General features: G+C 43.5%; 1 protein-coding gene across 1 annotated transcript in view; it reads right to left on the bottom strand.

Annotated features, from left to right (window-relative positions):
- The window catches only part of SPRED2 (sprouty related EVH1 domain containing 2), a 121,133-nt gene that overhangs the window by 8,664 nt on the left and 95,005 nt on the right, over positions 1-17,464 (bottom strand). Inside the window, exons 4-5 of the mRNA XM_082356492.1 lie at positions 14,810-14,978; positions 12,557-12,621 (exon numbers count right to left, since the gene is read on the bottom strand). Coding sequence (XP_082212618.1) covers positions 12,557-12,621; positions 14,810-14,978 — 234 coding nt within the window. The remainder of the gene's footprint in view (positions 1-12,556; positions 12,622-14,809; positions 14,979-17,464) is intronic.

Genomic DNA, 17,464 nt, shown 5'->3' with positions numbered 1-17,464 from the left:
CTCCCCAGCCCGGACCAGCCTCTTCCCACTGTAAAGTGCAAAGTTTCCTGGACAATTTTCTGACAACTCAGAGAACGTGAGACTGAGAAAGGCCTTTCGAACTCTCCTAATCTGACGACAAATCTGTACAGAGGAGCGGGGGGCCAGAAGGCTGAGGCGTGCCCCCAGTGTACCGCCTCCTGCGGGGAGGTCCCAGCCCAGCCCACAGTGTCCCCGCGCCCGCCTGCTCTGGGCTTAGAGCACGCAGGAGAGGTTCCATCGGAAGCTGAGGCTTCACATCTCTGCTATCAGATAAATCTTGTCAAGGGGCTCAAGTGACCTACCAACAGAAGGAAGGTACTATCAGGGTATCTCCAAGAGAAGAGAGAGGAAAACCTTTCACCACACGTACCTCTGGACTGGTGCCCCCTTCTCTGCTTGTGGAGAAAAGCAGCCACTAGGCCGTGCACATACGCACATCAACAAGCAAGATTCTAGAACATGTCTCTGTTACTTGTGTGCACAAGCTAATGACACCCACCAACCTACCAATCCGAGAGCTTCACCTTCAACCTGGAAGGACTGGCTGCGTTTTCAACTCGCCTTGCTGGTGGGGCAAGGGAATCTCGGAAGTGCTGCAGGTTTGAGCTCAAGAAGAACAAAAGCAGAGGTCCTCTGTGCTTGGGAACCTCAGGCTCCTTAGTGGCGTGGCTTCAGCGGCAGGCTTCCTGAGTCAGAGCAGGCAGAGCCAGCCTTTGATGCCACCCACTATGAACAAGGCCAGACACTGCCACTGCGGCACCGCCCACTTGTAGGAGGTCCCATGTGACGTGAAGCAGTGCACACAACCACTGTCACCTGCAAATGTACCCGCCAAAAAAACTTGCCTCTGGGTTTGGGTTCGACTCCAGCTCAATGTCAATGCCCCTGTTAATAAGATGTCCAATGGAGAAGCCTGTAACCTAACATGAGGCACTGAACAACAGAAATGTGATGGAATGTTATAATGCTAAAAAACAGGGTCTCAGCCCAGGCAGACTGATCTGAATCAATTCTCTGCTAATTATAAGTTGTCTGATTTTGGTCAAGGTGACCTCTAACTCCAGTTTTCACATCTGCAAAATGGAGCAAAAATTGTCCTCAGGGTTATTGCAAAAACGAAATGAGATTAAGCATTTCCATTTTCTAAACAGTTACTATTGATTATATAGAAAAGTTACTGATCCTGTGATCAGGTCCCCTTGCTTAACTCATAAAAATTCAAATGCTTTATCCAGTGATTCTCTGGACTTTTCTAAGCAAATCCTGTCACCCACAAAAGATAGTCTGGTCTCCTTTCCAATATTTGTACCTTCTTTTTCTTGCCTTACTACATTTTGCCAGGGTTTCCAGCATGATATGGAAAAACAGAATGGCTCTGTTTGTCTTGAACCTAACTTTGGCGGGACTTCTAATGATTCTGTTATATATAATGTTTCCAGATAACTGGAGTGATTATAAAGTTCCCAAAGTTTTGGACCTTCCTGGTGGCGCAGTGGTTAAGAATCCCCCTGCCAATGCAGGGGACACGGGTTCAAGCCCTGGTCCAGGAAGATCCCACATGCTGCGGAGCAACTAAGCCCGTGCGCCACAACTACTGAGCCTGCGCTCTAGAGCCTGCGAGCCACAACTACTAAGTCCTCGTGCCACAACTACTGAAGCCCATGCGCCTAGAGCCTGTGCTCCGCAACAAGAGAGGCCACCGCAATGAGAAGCACATGCACTGCAACGAACAGTAGCCCCCGCTCGCCGCAACTAGAGAAAGCCTGCGCGCAGCAACAAAGACCCAAAGCAGCCAAAAATAAATAAATAAAATAAATAAATTTATAAAGTTCCAAAAAGTTTCCTTGTATTCTAGATTGCTAAGAGTTTTCACCAAAAGATGTTGGATGTAACCAGATGGTTTTTCTGTATCTATTGAGATGATTACAGTCTTTCACCTTTGTTTCATTAATGTACGAATCAAACAGTTAAACTTTGCTAATATAAACCATCTTTGCATGCCTGGGAAATGGTCTACTCTACTGGTCTTTCATTACATTTGTTTTATAAATATTTGATGTGATTTGGTAATATTTTACTTTAAAACTTTACGTCTAGATTCATAAGTGAGTTTGGCCCCTGTTTTTCCTCTACTTGAGCTCTTCTTGCTCATTTTTGTAGCAGGGTTACGCTAGTCCTGTAAGCTGAGCTAGGCAGTGTTCTACCTTCTTCTATACTTTGGAACAATAGCTATAACATGGGAGTTCTTTTTTAAAAAAAATTGAAGTACAGTTGATTTACAATATTGTGTTAGTTTCAGGTGTACAGCAAAGTGACTCAGACACATACATTTTTTCAGATTCTTTTCCATTATAGGTTATTACGAGATATTGAATATGGTTCCTTGTGCTATATAGTACATCCTTGTTGCTTATCTATTTTATGTACGGGAGTTACGTTTCTTAACCACCTAAATTTGGTCCCCCTTTTAAGGGGTATACCTTTGACTACATTTTCAAATTTTTCTGTGGTTATATTAAAACACATATTTTGAGTAATAAGCTTTGCATGGCCTGGTCCTAAAGGCAGTAATCTGAGACAAGAGTTTAATAAGGAAGCACAGGAGGCTGAGAAAAGAAAAGGAAGGGAGGTGGAAGCAAGAGTCAGGATGTACTAACATGAAAGAGTGGCCCCTCCAAGCTTAATAAAGTAGAGACACGACCAGCCTGATCAAGTCCACACTGGTAGGGAAAACACTGGAAGGCTGGCAACCAACCATCGATTTTCTTCTCCCTCTTGGGGATGGAGACAAATGGGACGGATGCCACCTCCAGAGAGGCAAGCAAACAAGTACAGCTGCTTGATCCTCTCTGTATCCCCAGGAGCACATGAGCTGATGTGAACATGCAGCTCGTACAGCCAAGCCTGATCCGAGCAGCCATTTCTGGAGAGTGACAGGCCTATGTGTTTTGAATAAGGCATAGAAAACAAAGTGAAGAAACTGTTTAAGGAGCTAATCTGCGCCATCCAGGAATCATACAGAAACGTTAAGCAAAAATAGCACTACTCGGAGGGAACTGGGAAACCTCGACTCCAGGCCAGGCTAGGCCACATGTCTTGGGCCAGTTGTTTAACCTCTGTGGGTCTCAGTGTCCTCATGTGTAAAATAGGGAGTCACCCTGGATGATCTCCAAGGTCTGTTTGAGTTCTAAAAGTTTTATGTGTAATCCTTCTGCCTTCCTCAGAACATTACAGAGGAGTCAAAGTCTATTGCTTAGTTGATTCACGAGCCACAGGATGTATGCCAACTATACCTCAATAAAAAATAAATAAAATAAGAAGTCATCACCATATAGGAAAAAAAGCTGCAGGATTAATTCAGATTGATAAAAGTAGAATTCTGCCCTGTCTTGTAGATGCTGCAGAATTTTTTTTTTCTTGGCTGTGCCCTGTGGCTTGCAGGATCTTAGTCCCCTGACCAGGGATCGAACCTGGGCCGCCTGCAGTGGCAGCGCGGAGTCCTAACCACTGGACCGCCAGGGAATCCCCGATGTTTTGAATTTTTAAAGACGGCTAGCTAGTAGTTATGACCCCAATTTGTATTATTTTTACTGCAATCTACCACCAAAATAGATTTCAGCCACTGATACAACCAAAGCAATATTCAATATTCTTCCTATTGCAGGGGCTTCCATTTTATTTTTTAAAAAAGCATGTATACACACGTGCATTTATATATAAGCATATAGCATTCTTCTCAGCCTCGGGCTGGGAGATGAGACTGATCTCATGGAAGTCTGGGCATCTTGTGCCTCTCAGAAGACAGTAAACTGTTCTGGGCTTCAGGAGGCTGCCGGCTCCGGTGGTTTGGCGCTGAACTGTTGTTTCTAACTCTTCAGCAAAGCAAGCCTTTCCCCTCAGTAGCTGTTAGACCGGCAGGCCTGTGGCCAATCCTTTCCCCTTTGGTAAACAGGAACTTGTCCCCCATTCTGTCAACAGGTCGCACTGGCTCACCTGTCCTCAGGGCCTACATTGGTTCCAGGTGTCCTCTTTGAAAGAGGCAAGCAGAGCAGGAAATCTTTTACAGCTCCAGCTAGCAGGCAGTGTGGGTCTAAGAGGCTGCTGGTGGGGGGAAAGGAGATGACTCTGTCCTAGACTCTAAGACATTATCCTGTCCAGGACCCGGAGGATAGATAAAGTGGGCATTCTTCTACGGTGAAAAACAACAACAAAACCAAAATTCCCACACATTAAAAAAAAAAAACAAGTTTTGGGACTTCTCTGGTGGTGCAGTGGTTAAGAATCCATCTGCCAATGCAGGGGACACGGGTTCGAGCCCCGGTCCGGGAAGATCCTACATGCCGTGGAGCAACTAAGCCCACGCGCCACAACTACTGAAGCCTGCGCACTCTAGAGCCCGTGCTCCGCAACAAGAGAAGCCACAGCAATGAGAAGCCAGCACACTGCAACGACGAGTAGCCCCCGCTCACCACAACTAGAGAAAGCCCGCGCGCAGCAACAAAGACCCAACGCAGCCAAAAATAAAAATAAATAAATAAAGTTATAGAAAAAAAAGTTTTATGTTTCTAAATTTTGAAATTAGGTGAAATTCTGACACGAAAGGAAAGGACTCTGATAAACCCACAGCTTAGCTTCACTGGTAGGGCTGTGACCAGGAAGCGGGTTTCAGGTAACCTTGAACATGTACTCTGCATGAATTAATAAAATGGAAATAGTAGTATATTACTATCCACAGCTTAAAAAGATGAGATGATACATGTGTAAGTGAAGAAAGACACAAGTTGGTGGACTACCAAAATGCCTTTGGGCTTCCTGAAATTGAGAGCATTTCAAAGCTTTTGTCTGAACCTTAGACATTTAATTGCTTTAATTTATCCACTGTAGGTATTACGTGTTGAATAAAAAGATCCTCCTCTTACTGTGCAATGTGAGCTTGATAATTACTGGCATTCAGAAGATAAAGCCGCTCCCACCCATCTTCTGAGAACTTCCATGCCACCCCATGCGGTGCTGGGTCTCAGCCAGCAGCATTTATGGGACGCTGCTCCCTGGTCTCATGCACAAAGCATAGCTGTCCTTCCCCCAAAACATTTTTGCTTTTCTTAACAAACCCCCATAGATTAGTTTCACCACTCAAACTCTGTAGAGGTAATTTACATTTTCAACCTATTTTCTCTTTTACTTATTCTCTCCCTGCACCACTCTACCCAATCCCTTAATTCCAAGGGTAAAGACCACAGAAACATTTTTGATCAACTGATCTTCTAAAATGAGACTGGGGCTCTCAGGCAGGCACAAGAGAACCCCATAGTGCCAATGAAGAAGTCAGTTGAGGTTTTAAGCCAATGTACTAGTTGAAAAGTCCATTATTTAGGTGGCTCTTTGGCAATGATGAGAATCCGGTATATTTCATATGCGAAATCTATTGAAACTTATTGAATAGATATTTCCTTTTCTTAAAGTTCTCTGAAAGGCAGCAAGCAGATTTGGGGTTTGCATTCGAGGTGAACAGTGTATGGAATGGAGCACAAGTTGCTTCACCTCTCTGAGCCTTGGGGACTTTATCTGCAGAAATGGAAGTGTCAATAAGTACCTCATGGTCAGTCGTGAGGACCAAATACAGTATCGTACATGAAAGTGCAGGGCACAGTGTCAGCGATAGCTCCACACCACAGTGCCTTTCCTTCTCCTCCCCTTGGGCCAGCAAACAGAAACTCAAAGGAAATATTTCACCCTGGGAAGGTTTTGAGTCCAAAAGGATCAATGATCACAGCTAATTAATGGCAGAACCAAGCTTAGACTCCTGGCCTCTCCCCAACCTCCAAACTCTGCACAAACAGGAGTCACATGCCACTTTACCTTTTAAAAACATCCCCTTTCTTAGAAAATCAGTAAACGAACCCCATTTATTACAAAACTGGTAGATTTGCCTTCAGTTTTAATGTGTGTTGGGGATGGATTAGGTGGAAAAAACTCTTCAAGAAAAGGAAAATTTTGTGGTGTGCTGCAGTCTTCTGCTTCTATAAGTGAAAGCTTGATATTTACAGAATTCCACAAATTCATTTTTTTCTACTTAATCAAGAATGAAAATAACCACAACTTGCAAAGACTCAAAAGCTCACCTAGGACAAAACAAACTGCTGCTTCATACTTTGGTTTCAACCACATGTTCTAGCTACGCTTTAGAAAATACCTGAAGTGGACGGGAGGGGTTGGAGATGTCATTAGGAGCAACTGCTCTGAATAGCCAGAAAGTAATCAAATGCAGCTTGTGAGGAACAGGATATCAAGGGTTCAAGCATAGGGCACGAGGAAGAACCACGTTTTCCAGTCTGGGCAAAAACATGGCTAAAATCTGACAATGCTGTAAAAGACATTTTTCCTATGTGAAGGAGGACTGCCTACCTAAACAATTAAAGGATGATGAAACACCACAACATAAACAAAGAAAGAAAAAAAAAAAGAAAGGCTGGTTAACATCTTTATTGGAGTATAATTGCTTTACAATGGTGTGTTAGTTTCTGCTTTATAACAAAGTGAATCAGCTATACATATACATATATCCCAACCAGCCTTTCTTTTTTTCTTTTCCAACCAGCCTTTCTTAACTGGGTTCTAGGAGAGAATTCCGACCCACACAAAATGCTATGAATGACTCTTCTCGATTCTGCAAATGACGGTACACAGTTAGTGCTATTCTAGGTGCACAAGAGAGAAGTTAACTCGTTACACAGGATGGATGCTGTAAAGTGTGAGGGGTTCATTAGGAATCCCTATTGAGAAGTGCTGCCCAAATCCAGAAGCAATACTGACGTGGGAGAATAAACCCTGGAGGTGGGAAAATAAATCAAAACCTTATAGGGACTTCCTTAGTGGTCCAGTGGCTAAGACTCTGCACTCCCAATGCAGGGGGCCCGGGTTCGATCCCTGGTCAGGGAACTAGATCCCACTGGTCGCAACTAAGAGTTCGCATGCCACAACTAAAGATCCCACGTGCTACAACTAAAAGATCCTGCGTGCCGCAACTAAGACCCAGCAGAGCCAAATAAATAAAAAAGAAAAAGAAAAAGAAAAAAAAACCTCATATAGGGCCGGCCTTCCTATTGCTATTCTGGGGACTTCTAGGCTGTAACACACACTCAGGCTCCAAGTCTGTCACATGAATGGGCCACATGGGGCACTGGTTACATATTTATCCTCTTATCTCTTCTCCCCTTTCCAACTTGGGTCCACGAGAACCTAAAACATAACTCTTGCATAAGGTTGACATATAAAAAATAGAGCAGCTGAAATACCGTAAATATAATTATTCAACAAATGTAGAGCAAAACAGCAGTGGTGAACGGGATAAGCGAGGAGATGGTGTTCATTGCTCCTCCACTATGAACTGGCTGTGTCATCTTAGGCAAGTCGCCCATCTGACTCCACGACTTGTGTCTATAAAATGAGGCAAATCCTACTTTGTTTGCCAGAAGGAAGGAGGCTGGCTCAGTTGACGTGGAAAAAAATCCCTTCCAATTCCAAGACCTAGAATTCTGAGGAGTTGGCACGTCTACAGCTATTCTCACCTCCTTGCAAGCCAAACATTTCCAGCTAACTCTTGTCAGGTCTCCTACCTTTAATGTGCCATTATTTCCACGGTGGACACACTGCTTCCTAACACTAGGCAGAAAAAAACAGCCGGAAGAAGAGCACGGAGAGCCACACAACTCAACCTCTGTTGCGTCTCTTCAGTCTCTTTAAACCCCCAGATGGGGGAAATCAGGATGGCTGGATTCCTCCTCCTCCCTTGACCACCCCCCTCCCCACCTTTTTGAGAAAACTCCCTCTCATTTTTTTCTTTCTTAAAAAAAAAAAGTCAATACGTGTATATCATTTAATATCTCAAGTAGCGATCTCGCCCCTTCCCATCTCAGCTTCTCACTCCCCAGAGAAATAAACCTTCAATTTTTGTGGCTCTTTCTCCTTGTATTTCTCTCTCCATCTTTTTAATAGCATCTTGTTAATACTACTCTTTCCTGATTTGCAGCTTTGGATATTATTTAAGGCCTTCTTATTATGGAAGATGAAGACTTAGCTATTTTATACACCCCAAGTATCTTTCTATAAAGCAAATATTTCCCTAATCCCCCAGCTTTAGAGACAGAATCCAGCCACTCAGCACAATGACAGCTGAAGCACCGACAGCACTTGACCACAGATTCTCAACGAGTCTGCTCTGGAAGTACGTGTACCCTGCAGCTGCATTCTCCCAAGATCGTATTAAAATTCTCCTTGTCTAGCTACGAAGATGCTAATAACATCTGTAAATGATTTCAGAGCTCTGCAGCAGTAAATAAACCACCAGGTTTCAATGGATCCAATCCTACAAAATAGGAACTTGGAAAATTGTTCATTAAATGGCTATAAAACCCAGAGCCTCTCTAGTTCTATATAGTCCCTTTTACTCACTGCCTCCCCATCCCCGATGACCCCCTTCCTTGTGGGCCCCAAACCGTCTGGGCCCAGAGTCTTCAACTGTAGGGCGCCAGGAGAATGTCAGTCCTAGGCTGGGGAACAAAGCAGCTCGGCCTCTCTGCGGAGCTACACTGTCCATCTCTCAAGTGCACGTGGGCCTCCCCCACAAGACACGCCAGAGCACGTGTCTCCCCCACAAGACAAAAGCACAACAGAGGGGCAGACTCTCGAGGGTCCTTCCATTCTGTCCCTCTCAAGGCTCCCCGGCTCTGGGGAGAGAAATGAAAAGCTGTCTGCCAGAGGCACGGATGAGAGTGGGCTGACTCTCAGCAGGGCCCCCAAATGCCCACCACAGAACGCTAGCCTTTGTTGTCGTTGCTTTATACCCTCTGCATTACTCATCTTACAAATTTGTACCAAATGGCTCAGGCACTGGAATTCCCTCCCACATCCGTATTTAATGCCGGGTACACCCTGGCCACCTAGGTACTTGCGTTCACCTGGATGGATCACGGTATCTGAGGTCTCCCAGGGAGCAGAGGAGACCGTGCGGGGTGGAAGGCAACAAGGAGCATGAACAGCCAAAGGCTTGGAGTGGGTGATGACGCTTGGAGCTCGTCTCCTAGCTGTAGATGCGTCGGAAAACACAGCGAGAAAAATAGGACATGAAGCTACTGAGAATCCCTCAAAATCACCCACCTTTAGATGGTCCCCCAGGATAGCAATAAAGCCAATGAGTAAAATATGAAACCCTAGGATTGTTACATACTCTATTGGGGTTCAGAGCACCCATTTATTGAGCACCTATACAGCAAAGCTTTATAAGGTTGTAGAGACTATAATGAGGACTGCTTCTAATTAGATGAAGAGTCATTCATTCAGCAGATAAAATACGAAAACCAAAAAAAGCCGCAGGCTTTCAAGTAGCAAGAGAGAAATAAACAAGAGTCCTAGGAAAACCAAAAAAAGCCGCAGGCTTTCAAGTAGCAAGAGAGAAATAAACAAGAGTCCTATGGGATTTGAAAGAAGAGAGAACAATCATAATTGGTTCAGGGAGGAATACTAAGACACATAGATGGATAAATAGCCCAAGACTCAGAAAATCAGAGCAGTGGCTAATCTGGAGTCTCTGCTGGCGGCTCCATCAGGAAAGATGTGGACGCACACCAGGCTGGTGGCAGGAGAGGCGTGGCATGACTGCAGAGACAACGGTGTTGGCGACTGGCAAGACGCATGGGCAGAGTATGTGTGTATGTGTCCGCACACGCATGCACCCATGCTAAGCTGGACGCTAATTACCATCCTGAGAAGGCAGGGGGACAGGCTAGTTTAGGGGCTGAGAGTCAGGAAAGTATGAGACAGCCCATGCTTGGCGAGCACCCAAGCCCAACAACTTATCCACGGTGGGTATGGGGGTGCCCCTTCCTCCACTTCATCCCCCAACGTGGAACGTGCATCCATATGTTGTCCAATGTCCTATTTTCCTCCCGGTCCCAAGGAATCCCCTGAAACAGAGGGAAACCCCTGGTTCCAGCAGCAGAAACAAAAGATCTACTCCTGGTTCCTCAAGTTATGTCTCTAAAGGTTTTCTCCCACATACACCGTTCTCTTAGAAAATTCTCATTCTGGCTCGTCATAAGTTGTAAGAGGCTCTATCACCATTTATACTCTTTCTGTAATAAATGAGTTCCAAGTTCTAAACATCTGTCTTACCAATAGAAGTTTTAGAACGCAACAAACCTTGGGAAGCTATAGGTTACACAGGAGTTAACGCAGCTGCTCTCTTCCATGGCTCCAGCTTTCAGAAATCTCCCTGATTTCTTAGGACAAAATGTCTCACGACAGGGAGCTCGTGAACAAACAGGAAACCTGGCGCATTAGCCCCTGACGACACTCCCATCCTTACATGGGATGTTGCTAATAGTCAATGGCTTAATGACTGGGCTTGTCTTGGGGAAGGGAGGTACTGTTATTAATAGGCCCCTGTTTGTAAACAAGTGGAATGAAGGCAAGGATCATATACATCAGGGCCCACAGGGAATGCAATTAAGTCGCCCTCCTCCTGCAGTGAGTTTCCGAGTGTCTGGAAGCAGTGGGGCTGTTTCTATACTTCCTTCCAGGCATTCGGCCTTACCCTAGAGCAGCACATTGATTCCCTGTGGATTAAAGGACAAAACCAGGAGGGATGCTGGCTTCCATCATCAGCCTGTTCCCTCTTGCCCTCTCCTGCTTCCATAAATCACTTCTGGCAGGTAGCTGGGAAGCAGCTGCGAATGACAGTTTTGCTCTGGAGCACAGGAAGCCACCTTTTAACCCGCCTGCTGTTGTTTGTCTCTCAAAACGTGACAAAGGAACAGATGTAAGCAACATGCCAACTGTCGAGAGGATCTGCTTGGAGCGCTATAGGAAGCCTGCTCAGGGCTACATTACACCAGCCGCTCTGCGGAGGCACAACTGAGTTCATTTCCTGACATATGCCCCCCTCGTTGCCCCCGTCCCAAGCACTCTCTACTCACGTCAGGTCGCGGTCTGCAATGCTCAGGCAACTCAGTACATGCATTCCTGCTGCCACCTTCGCTCCCCGCCTCGAAGCCCGTTCCCAAACCCTGTTCCAATGCCACCGAGGTCTGGTCCAGCCTCAGCTCCCAGGGGTCTTCTCTGACCCCCACACCGCTCCTTGTAAAAGGACCTTGGGCCAGAGCACTTTACAGTCTGTGCTGGCTTCTAAGCTTCTCACAGGCCCATCTCATCGCTGTCCTGACCACCCGGTTACCTCCATGCGGGCTGGAGCTGGGTTCACACACCTCTGTCTTCCCAAAGTAGTGTTTTTCAAATTACTAGTTGCAGGATGAGTGGGTCGGGAATCAAGTTTAAAGGGTTGCAACTAATATTTAAAATATTAAATAAAAACACAGCTTATAAAAGATACTCTTGGGACAACTGAGGAATTATCGGGGAACTATTAGATGATATTATGAAATTCCCATTAATTTTCTTAGGTCCAGTAATGCTGTTGTATAGGAGAACGTCTTATTTTTACGCGATGCATGCTCAGGTATTTAGAGGCGACTTACTTTCAACTGGATCAGCAGAAAAATTATGTGTGTGCGCGCGTGTGTGTAAGTTCACACACATGCACAGATAAAGCAAATGGGGCAAAATGTTACAACTGTTGACTCTAGGTGTTCAACTGTGCTATTCTTTAAATTTTCCTGTATGCTTGAAAAGTTTCATAATAAAAAGAAGAAAATAAAAAGGAAGAGAAAAAAATCACAACGCCGGGCATGAAATATGATCTGGTTTGGGATGTCTATGGATGTGTGTCCTAGGTTACAATTTAAATGTATTTCTTCCTGTGGGTCAAGGCCGAGACTTTGAAATGCTGCCCTACAGCTCCTGACGGCAGGAAGCACACAGCAGGTGCACACTGAACTGTTTGTTTAATTAACTTCTAAAAGCACAGAATTTTAGTGAAGGGGCAAGCTGAGAAATCATTTTGTCTCCAGTTACATCCCATTAACTCAAGCTGTGTCAAAATATCCAAGCCGTTTCCTGCCTTAGCACACTTGGCCCTAACCTCAACTCGGCCTTCAGGACTCTCTTATCAGATGTTTAATTACTCATCAGGAAGGCTACTCCCCTGCACCGCACCCACCACGCAAGGGAGGTTGGGGGAGCTGGTTGTTAATGTAAGACTCTGAGAGTAGGGTGACCAGTTGTCCCAGTTTGCCTGGGATTGAAGTATGTATTTTGCTGGACTAGGGACTGTCGGTGCTAAAACTAGGACAGTCCCAGGCCAACCAGGATGGCTAGTCACCTTAAATGTGAAGGAAGACTGGGCGAGCGCCCTGGACAGCTCTAGGGGAGCTGATACTATGTGCCTTGTAGCATCACAGCAACATGAGGGACCAGGGAAAACCCGGGGCAGCAAAATTATGACAAGGCAGAGATCTCCCTGACAGCATCCCAACAGCAACAGCAAATACCAAATTGCCAAGTGTCTCTCATGCCCCTAAACAGAACCTCTCTCTGATTATTCACCAACTCCTCTGGAAAGCAAAGGATGATGGGAACTTACTGTAAAAACGTCATCATCACCAAGCTCAGCCTCATTATGGATGGTGGAAGAAGATGTCGTTGAGCCTAAAAAGACACAAAAACCACAAAAAGGGGTTTCTAAAGAGGATAAGTCAAAGCCAATCATTTAAAACAGTATATTTAAATAAACCACATCCTATGCCTTTCACATGTGAATCACCAGCAGAAATATGTTACCTGGAAATTAAATGCTTTTAATTTACCCTTCTTAATTGACTCTAGCCAGCATGTTCCCTAAATGAATTTTGCCTACTGTTGTTCCCAAATCAACCCCTCAAACTCCCTCACTGGCCACTGGAGAACAAGTACACAGAGAGGCACCATAGAGGCCATGCATCACGACAGGCCTCCACCAGTGACCCCCATGCCCGCACTGTGTAGTGGGAAAAGCAATGGATGGAGAACTCCAGGTTGGACGGGCCACAATCTCACTGCATAACTGGACTTAGAGTTCAGGGCTTTTCATTTACTCATGAGGGGATTTGACTAAATAGCTAGTATGGTTGCTTCCTGTGCTGAAATTCAGACACTGTACTCTAAACCCCAGACTGTGGGAGCCACCTTCTAAGCTGATACCTGGGCAAAGAGGTTTTCTCTTGCAATACTAGGGTATCAATGAGTTTTCTTCGTTTTTGTGGGCCAGCATTTAGGCTCATTTAGGCTCATGTCAGAAAACCCAGTTTATTCCATCAGGGAAAAAAATGGTCATTTAGGGTTCAATTGGTTTATTTGTTCAACGCTTTCTTCATTCTGGTAGGCAAATCACTATAACTTCCCCTTTTCCTTCCTAATACCACTCTGTAATGTGTGGATCAAATCAACTGACACTGTTAATGGCCAAAAGGAAAAACATACTTAAATTTGCATGTGATAGATCTACCAAAAGGGAAATTTAGTCTCTATCTTCTCCTTTTCTTCGTTACGTCTTACAAAATGTACATTTGGAAAATATTTTGCTATTACATGAAACTGAAATCAACAGACTTGCTCAGAAAGGAATGAGAAACATTTACATTTCCAATGAGGGATCACAGGAGGAAAAACAAGTCCCACAATACCCTATGCGCAATTCCTATTCATATCTGAGGATTTTTCTCTACTATTTGAATTACTCTAGTCAATCAACGTTTAAGGCAAGTTTGATAGAACAGAGCTAGGTAGAGTGTATACAGAGAAAAAAATTACAAGAGAATCAAATTTTGTGTGTAGCTTCAGTGACTAAGTACATGGACATACTGCTTCTACCAATAACACAGGAGCTACTTTCTCTTCTAAACATTTAAAAGCTATGTTTAATAACAAGATTTTAAACATTTGCCACTTGTGTCAGATCTATGATGTGAACACTGGCTGTTACTCATTTTGGCCACCCTGGGATTGCAGTTCCCTGATTCGTGTTCCAGCCAGAATTGTCTCCCTGCTGATGTTAAGAGATTTTTCTTTTGAGATTTGCTTTTCTCTCTTCCCCCAAATCCGCAATGAAGAAAATGACTTCAGAACATATTTATCTCATATACAAATAAAACATATATTCTTTTGTGATTAATCTCCCCAAATTCTGCATTTGGCTTTACCATGCCTTGCTTAATATTCCTTTATTCACAGGGCCCTGGCTATGGAACCTTGAACCCTTCGATTTGATAACTGAATGTGTCAAAGTGGAGAATTTGTGTGTTTGGACTCTGTGGACTCTAGAAAAGCCCACGAGAACTCACTGCCCAAGAGCCTTCCAGGCCACGATTAAATGCAACACAGTGTTTACCAGCTGCTCACCCATGGACTAAGGAGTCACAGATTCCTTCGCCTTTTCAGTGGCAGACGTACCCCCTGGGCTCTCCTTACACAACAGTGGGAAGGCATGGAGATTTCTGGGCCCATTAGAATCTATTCTCCACCTCTGGACCAAATCTGACCAAAGCGGTTTCTCAATAGTCAGGGAAAGGTAAAACACATCAAAAAGTCATTCACATGGAAGTCTAGAACTTGTCTTTTCAGAGCAGAGTCTAAAAACCAATTGGAATCACTCATTACTCTGAAACCCATCTCCTTTTCCCCTGCACTGTCACTTAAAGTTTTTTTCTCCTTGGATGTTCCTAAAGTTTTGGCCTCTACTGACCTGGCCCCCAACCTTCCTGCAAATAATCCACAAATATATGATGGCAGACAATTCCGATTAAAAAGAACCTGGAAACTTCCCATAGTCCCACTGAGAATGCAGCGATAAATTCAATACCTTCTATAAGGTCTTCAATTGCTTTCCTCACTCCCCTGTCAAAGGCTCGAGCATCAGCAGGGCTTTGGAAAGTAAGTCCAAACTTCCTATTGTCGACCTTCCAGTGATGAAAGGTTGGGTTGGCTTTGGTGTAGACCAAGTCCTTTCTCACATAGCATTCCAATACCACCTGAAGGATTGAAACACACAGGCGGGTTACTTGTTAAATCGTCATGATTGTGTCTGGTTACAAAAATCTAACTAGGAACCATCGTCCTTGGTGGCAACTAATGAAAACCCTCCCCTCTGCCTTCACGTATCTTTGAAGGCTTCTTGGAGGAAGGCTTTGTCTGCCTCTGTTGACCATCCACTCCTTGCTACCCTGCACCCTTGGTGGTCCTCGCTGTATTGCTGTACCCCTTAACCATGCTCTTCATGTCACTCATTTTCCTTCCTCCTGCCCCTGACTAGGGGGCACTAAGCTGAGGTCCAGTCTTGGGGCTTTGCTCTGTTCCAGGTTGACTGCTTCTACATCAGGGGTCTCAATCTTCCTTCTCCTGTCCTAATGGGTGTCTCTCAGTGACCTCAAATTCAACAAGCTGAGAAAATAACTAACTTGCTCTGAAAATTCTGCCCCTAGTAACTTCCCCTTATCTAGCAATGCCAACCCCTCTCTGTTCATTCTCTCTGGCTCAAATCTCCGTGGTTTTCTTTTGTCTCTTCGGCTTTCTCTATCCCCTGTATTATTATTCACCAAGTCCATTTCATTTTTCCTTCAACATCTTTTGTATCAACCCTGTTTCAATTGCTACTACCGTGATCTAGGTCTCTACCTAGATCTAGGTCTCTAAACTTTTATCTGGATTATTAGAACAATCTCCAAATTTCTAGCACTCTCGTCTCAGAACTGCCTTTTTACTAAGCTACGACTTTGAGCAGATTGTCTTAGACCTTTGACCTTTTTATCTCTAAAGCGGAAGTAACACCAACGTTATCAATGAACGTGCATATGAACATGCTTTGAAAACACCAAACAGTAAGAAACCTAACAGGGTCATACACGCTTCCCAGTATATTGCATTATGTTTTACTCTTTTATTTACTTCAGTTTTTGTCACCTTCACAATTTAGTACTTGGTCTCATATTATTCTCTAACAGTTTTGTGTGCATTAGTCTTGTTCTCCTAACTAGACTGTAAAAGATCAAGATGTTTTATAAAATAACTCCCTCTGTGTGTAGAGTGCTATTGCTGGTAAAGATCCCAGAGTTTAAGATTATAGAATAAAAGAGGCATTGCAATCATGTGAATGTAAACTCCAGTCTTTATTCATAGAAAGCTCCAAAATATTGACAATATTTATTTCTATGGTTTCATTATATATATATCAAAATGATTTTGCTAAGTTTTACTAGCTTTGATCTTGTTCTGGCAAAGTTCTACATTTAACAAAATGAGATCTTATTAATTTTTAACCAAGTGAAAGAATAAAGGCCTGCCTAAATTAATAAAAATTCCAATTAGAGAGAATATCTTTAAATGAGTACAACTTTCAAGAATACATCTAAGCAAACAGAAATTAAGCATTGCCTAATAAATGTTCCCTAACTTAATAGATGAGAATAATAGTCTAATTGGCATATCAAATAGCAGTCCCAAGCAGTTAACTTTATTCCACTGTATTGAAAGAAGACAACAGTCCCCTCGCACAGTTCTATTTATGATTAAATTGCTTACTATGGCCATTTTCCCCTAAGAATAGCACAATGATTAAATGTCAGCCCAGCCCCATTCCAAATTGGGGAAATCCAAATAACCAAGGCTTTAACTAACAAATGTTATCTATTTTAGAATTTAATAGTCTCAATGCAAAGTCTCAAAATAACCTTTTTTGTAAAAACAAAGACTTCTGGTTTTCTCCATATTTTTTGGGTGAAAAAAATTGTCTTTGGTTGACATTTTCTGAGTTTAAGATTATTCCAAAGGTACATCTTCCTAGAGAAGTGTAATAAGTTCTTGGAAAAGTAAAGTTCAGCCACCTAAATTATGTGAGGGGGAGGAGGCCAGATACCATTTCTTTGTTCTCTTAAACAAAATTACATCATTACCTATCTAAGTTTAATGACAAAAATGAAAACGTTCAAATGCTTTCATCTTCCTAACAGGTATAACCCCTCTAGTGAAGTTTTGGCATAATAGGTATCAATCTTCTAAAATGAAGTTTAGGCATTGACTTAAAAGTTGAGAAAGGCTTTTAAAAATAGCTTTTTAAATGAGATGCGTGGGGAGAAAAAAAAGTGATTATATATTCTTGTTGGAGGTTTCAAAAAAATTGATACAAGAAATCCATATTGTAGAAGATTTAAGTAATTTAGGTGAGTCCAAGAAGGTTCCATTCTTGCCCATCTCACCCTCCCTACCCTCAACACCTCTCCCTCTCCAGAACTGCCCACTGTCGGTATGGTGGACACAACTCCAGTTCCCTTCCTGCAGCTTCTTTACATATGCATGTAAGTTTATGTGTGTGAGTCTGTTTAAATGTAGCCAAACCTATAAATTGGTCTTCAACTTGCCTTTTCCCCAAAAACATGTCTCGGAGATATAGGAAGGTAAAAAGGATTCTGTTTAGTGGCTGCATAAATAATATTCCTCAGTATGGATATATTAAAATTATTCA

Source organism: Balaenoptera borealis, assembly GCF_965194805.1.
Source record: "Balaenoptera borealis genome assembly, chromosome: 15".
Lineage (NCBI taxonomy): Eukaryota > Metazoa > Chordata > Mammalia > Artiodactyla > Balaenopteridae > Balaenoptera > Balaenoptera borealis.
The sequence above is the reverse complement of the archived record's forward strand: the minus strand, read 5'-3'. Positions and strand labels throughout refer to the sequence as shown.